Raw genomic sequence first — 5203 nt, forward strand, 5'->3', positions numbered from 1 at the left:
ATTTTTTTAACCAATGACCTTCCTCCATCATTTCCCCTTTTTCTGTTTAAACAAAAAAAGGAAGGCTTTAACTTTAACACAGCAAAATTACATATAGCAAAACATTTTTTTAAAAATATTTATTTATTTATTAAGCCTGCAGGCTAGAAGAGGGTACCAGATCTCATTACAGATGGTTGTGAGCCACCATGTGGTTGCTGGGAATTGAACTCAGGACCTTCGGAAGAGCAGGCAATGCTCTTAAACACTGAGCCATCTCGCCAGCCCCAACAAAACAGTTATTAAGCAAGAATTACAGTTAAAATATTTACATCTATTTCATCTTTATCATAACTAAGGAAAACAATAACTATATATCTATTCTTCAACTTCATCAAAGTCTCCAGAAGGATATAATATTACCTAAGCAAATAAGAAATAAGCAACTTCCAAACTCTAGAAATGACAGAGACATCTCGCTGCCTGGACAGTCACCCAAAGTTCCTCTGTACCATTGGGGCATCCATCTTTGGCCTACAGGCCTATAGTTTCCAGCAGACATTTCCATGAAGCAGGAAATTTCAAAGGCAATTCAGGCACTATCTGTTGTGTCCTGGAAAATGTCTTGCAGACTCTCATGAATCAGGAACCCCGAAAGATCATCTCACCTTTAGGCATGTTCAGCAGTCCTCTTTCTGTGGGTTCTTTGTGTCCAGTTTATGCAACAGTCCAGGCAAGAGCAGTTTCTTGCCCAAATGGCTATCAAACTCCATAAGGATCCTCTTCAATGCCCATTTTCCTCTCGAAGTAGATTGGTGCTGCCAGGAGCAGAGTGTCTCATTGTCATGAAAAACCCTAAGTTATTAGAACATTAAATGCCATATTCTGCAGTCTTTGAAAGATATGAAGAATGTCTATTTAACTGAGCTATATCTCTATATATCTAGAAAATCTAACATGACTACAAGCTTGACTATTATTGTTGATTATCCATTAATAACCTATATTTCCTAATTATACATTGCATTTTAAATGAACTACACAATCACAATACCTTAATCAATATCAGAAATACATATACATATACATATAACAAAATTGACCTTAAAATCTATACCAATACAAATTATTCATATCTATATCATATCCCCCTTTAAATGTAAAAGAACTTTTATAAACCATATTTGGGAACATGGGTGCAGCTTTTTCTCTCCAAACTGCTTCCTGCTGAATGGGGGCACTGCTAATCAGATCGTTTAGGGTGTAACCTGTGTGGCAGGTTTATCTCAGTTGGCAGTTGAGTGAAGTAATTTTTAAAGGTGTTCACAGCAACCCTTCAGGAAGGCATGGTCCATCATACCATTTTGGAATAGAAACAATCCACAGACTCTCACCCTCTGTGAAAACAAAATAAGAAACTCGTTTCCAAAGCATCATGTCCTTAGATCCAAATTTCAAAGTCAAGGCATTTTCAAAATATCTATGATAGATTAGTTCAGCAGCATTTATAAACACATATCTTTTAGCAGCTGTTGGTCCTGCCTCAGCATTCAAACAATTCAAAGAGAGCATAATAGCATACAGTATCAAGATTCTCTGTGTATTTTCCATCTTTGTACAGCTTTATTTTAACTCTATTTTGGTTATTTTTACTTTTATTTTTTGAGACTCCATCTCTGTAATCTTTGTCCTGGAAAACTCTGTACGCCAGGCTGTCCTTGAACTCTCAGAGATCCACCTGTCTCTGCCTCCCAGGCATAGGGATTAAAGGTGTGTGCTACCACCCCTTGAACTCACAGAGATCTGTTTGTCTCTGCCCTTTAGGCACTGGGATTAAAGGCTTGTGCCACCACACCTTGAAGTCACAGAGGTCAATCTCCCTCTGCCTTTCAAGTGTTGGGATTAAAGGTGTGTACTACCACACCCAACAGACTTGGAGGAGTTTTGACTCCTAGCACCTACATCAGGTGACTCAGCTGCTTGTAACTCCAGCTATGGGGGACCCAATGCTTCTGGTCTCCCTAGGGTGCCAACACTCACTATTGCATAATACCAACACACACGTACACACACACACACACACACACACGCACACACATGCTTACACATAATTAAAAATAATAAAAGTAGAATAAAAATATTTTAAACATTGGTCTGCCGACCCACAGACATTTATAGGTCCACTTTGGTTATCTGAATGGGTTCTGTCTTCTTCTGCCTCTTAATTCCTATTCTGTTCCCATCTCAGGACCCTTTGGGGTGTATTAAATACCTACAGTTGCCTAGACCCTCCATGCAGAGAAGATAAAGAAGAGCCTGACTGGGTTCTGGGGTTTCTTCTGGCTGGGGATGAGGCCTAGACTGCTGACCCCAGGAGGTGATCTCGTTTTCCCTTCCTTCCTTCCTCCCTCCCTTCCTCTCTCTCTCTTTCTCTCTCCTTTCTTTCTTTTTTCCATCTTTTTTTCTCTCTCTCTGTCCTTCCTTCCTTTTTTTCTTTCTCTATCTTCCTCCTTTTTTTTTTCTTACACAGAGATCTTTCTACCCCAAGTATCCCAAGTGCTGGGCTCTAAGGTGTGCCCCATCACTACCCGACAAATTATTTCATTTTCTTAAATATCAGCAAATAAGCAAAGTGCACAGGAAACTAAATGGAAATGTAATTCTGTTGTTTAGAGAAAGGAGGCATTACAAATAATCTCTCTGGTTAGGAAGACACGTGTGTGGCATTGTCTTCACTACAGGTGTTCTCTCTTGTCCCTGCCCAGCTGTCTCTCTTTTTTTTTTTTTTTCCTGCTCTAGAACTGAGTTTACTTCATCTGTTCACCTTAGGAGCCCTGTCAGCACAGCAATGAAAACCAGGTGAATTTAAGATTTGGACGTCTAGACAGCGATGGCGGTCTTCTTTCAGGTGGTAGGATGTGTGCTTGGTTACGGGAAGATTCTAGCCTCCGTCCATCATGGATCAGAGCTTCATGCGTCTGCCTCAGAGCGCAGAGCTATTGCGTCTCTCTCCAGCTGTCTCTTGAAAGTAAAAGAAATTGGGAAGCCTAATGGACCTCAGCGTGTTGTGATCCCTGCCTGGCAGAGTACTTAGCAAGACCCGGTCTCAAAACCAAAGGAACAAGCCGGGTAGTGGTGGCACACGCCTTTAATCCCAGCAATCAGGAGGCAGAGGCAGGCGGATCTCCGTGAGTTCGAGGCCAACCTGGTCTACAAGAGCTAGTTCCAGAACAAGCTCTAAAGCTACAGAGAAACCCGTCTCAAAAACAAAACAAATAAAACAAAACAAAACGAAAACCAAAGGAAATAGAAAAAGGATGTGGAAACTTGTTACTAGGGGCAGATAACTCACTCAGAGCTAAGGTATAGGGAATATGTGAGACTTATTGGGCTTGAGGTCTGGTAAGAGTCTGTCCTGAGTGGGAGGGGGGAGAGTGGGAGGGAAATGGGAGGAAGGGAGTAGGTGGAAATTTTTAATAAATAAATAAATTAAAAAAAATCAACATTAAAACAAAAAAGAGTCTGTCTTGATGTTGGGTAGACTGTTGTCAACGCCCTGTGTTCACAGTTAGGATATCTGCTGCTTCCCAACACATATTTTTTTTTGCCCTGTCTGTTTTGTTTTTTGAGACAGGGTTTCTCTGTGCAGCACTGACCGGCCTGGAACTCACAGAGATCATCAGCCTGCCTCTCTGTCTCTCAAATGCTGTGATTAACGACATGTGCTACTAAGCCCCAGCACCAACAAGCTCCTGAAGATCAGAAACCAGTCTAGGTGCAAGGCTTCCCTCTCAGGTGCAGACCACATGAGACCAGGTGAGGAGAGGCAGGGCTTCTGGGAGTAGAAGCAAGGCCTAAAAGCCAATTGGAGGACAAAAGTAGGGAGTGGCTAGCAAACAGCCCTTGAAATACAGCTCTCCAGAGAGGCTTCTTTTGGGTTTACTGGGTTTAGCTTTGCCTAGGCTGTTTGTGACGATACTGGTGTACTATGGCCCCTTTTAAGACTTATAAGTCGCTGGTCCAGCTGAAGCACAAAGAAGGGACCCTATTTGAAGTGGTCGGAGACTCCAGCACGCTGCCCAAGTGGTTCTTTACCGAGCATCTGGATGATCCAAAGACAGTGTATGTGAATCCTTGGCTCGTGGAAGCAATGTTTGGTGAGTGACCTGGGGAGGGAAGGCAAGAGGTAACCTTTTCCTGACTCCTTTGCCTGAGTATGTCCTATAGAGAGAGCCTGTCCAGTGGCTGTGGCCCCAGGCCTGTGCCACCTCTATCCAGCTGCCTCAACCTCTGAATGAATGTGCCAAGAAGTGGGAGCCACCTCACCCTCATGTTCCTCCTGTTCCCTTCTCAGGCAAGGATGGAGAGTACATTCCACATGTCGAGAGTATGTCACGGACCTTGCTTAAAGTGACCCATTGGCGTCCTGAAGAAGATGCAGAGATTTTGATATTCGGGCCTCCTCATTACCAAGAAGACGTTTCCCAGATGATATCCAACTTGGTCAACTATTTCCGCCCGCGAATGAGGCAAGGTATGGACTGGGAGTTGTAGGGCTGTCTTGCTGACAAACCTTGGCTCTTTGGGAGGGATCCCCTGGGGAAAGTGGGTTTCAGAAATGTTGGAGGAGAGGCCGGGCGGTGGTGGCGCACTCCTTTAATCCCAGCACTCGGGAGGCAGAGGCAGGAGGATCTCTGGGAGTTCGAGGCCAGCCTGGTCTACAAGAGCTAGTTCCGGGATGGGCACCAAAGCTGCAGAGAAACCCTGTCTTGAAAAACCAAAAACAAAAAAGAAATATTGTAGGAGGCCAGATTGCCTTGTGTTTGGGAACCTGTGTCTCCCCTACCCCCCACAGTCCCAAGGGTGACTGTCCTTACCTGTGTCCTTCCACTGCTTTTCTTCGACACAGAGAAGAACCTTTCTCAAGAGGATGAGACCCAGTGTCTTCCTGTGGAGGTCCATGAGGTTACCACCCGGCTGTCTCCCTTGGGGAAAGTCCAAGAGGCTGCCACCCAGCTGTCTCCCGTGGGGAAAGGCCAAGAGGCTGCCACCCAGCTGTCTCCCGTGGGGAAAGTCCAAGAGGCTGCCACCCGGCTGTCTCCCATGGGGAAAATTCAAGAGGCTGCCACCCGGCTGTCTCTCGTTAGGAAAGTCAAAGAGGCTGCCACCCAGCTGTCCCCCGTGGAGGTCCATGAGGCTGCCACCCAGCTGTCCCCCGTGGAGG

The 5203-nt window shown here is 44.7% G+C and overlaps 1 protein-coding gene across 1 annotated transcript in view; it reads left to right on the forward strand.

Moving 5' to 3' along the window:
- The first annotated feature begins 3932 nt into the window (after positions 1 to 3932).
- Positions 3933 to 5203, forward strand: part of LOC126489861 (KH domain-containing protein 3-like) — a 2607-nt gene continuing 1336 nt past the window's right edge. Inside the window, 3 exon segments of the mRNA XM_050124435.1 lie at positions 3933 to 4136; positions 4334 to 4513; positions 4889 to 5196. Of these exon segments, the coding sequence (XP_049980392.1) occupies positions 3968 to 4136; positions 4334 to 4513; positions 4889 to 5196 (657 nt within the window). The 5' untranslated portion in view covers positions 3933 to 3967.

The sequence above is a fragment of the Alexandromys fortis genome, unplaced genomic scaffold (assembly GCF_014885135.2).
Source record: "Alexandromys fortis isolate MF-2015 unplaced genomic scaffold, M_Fortis_MF-2015_v1.1 scaffold_22, whole genome shotgun sequence".
In the NCBI taxonomy this organism is placed as follows: Eukaryota; Metazoa; Chordata; class Mammalia; order Rodentia; family Cricetidae; genus Alexandromys; species Alexandromys fortis.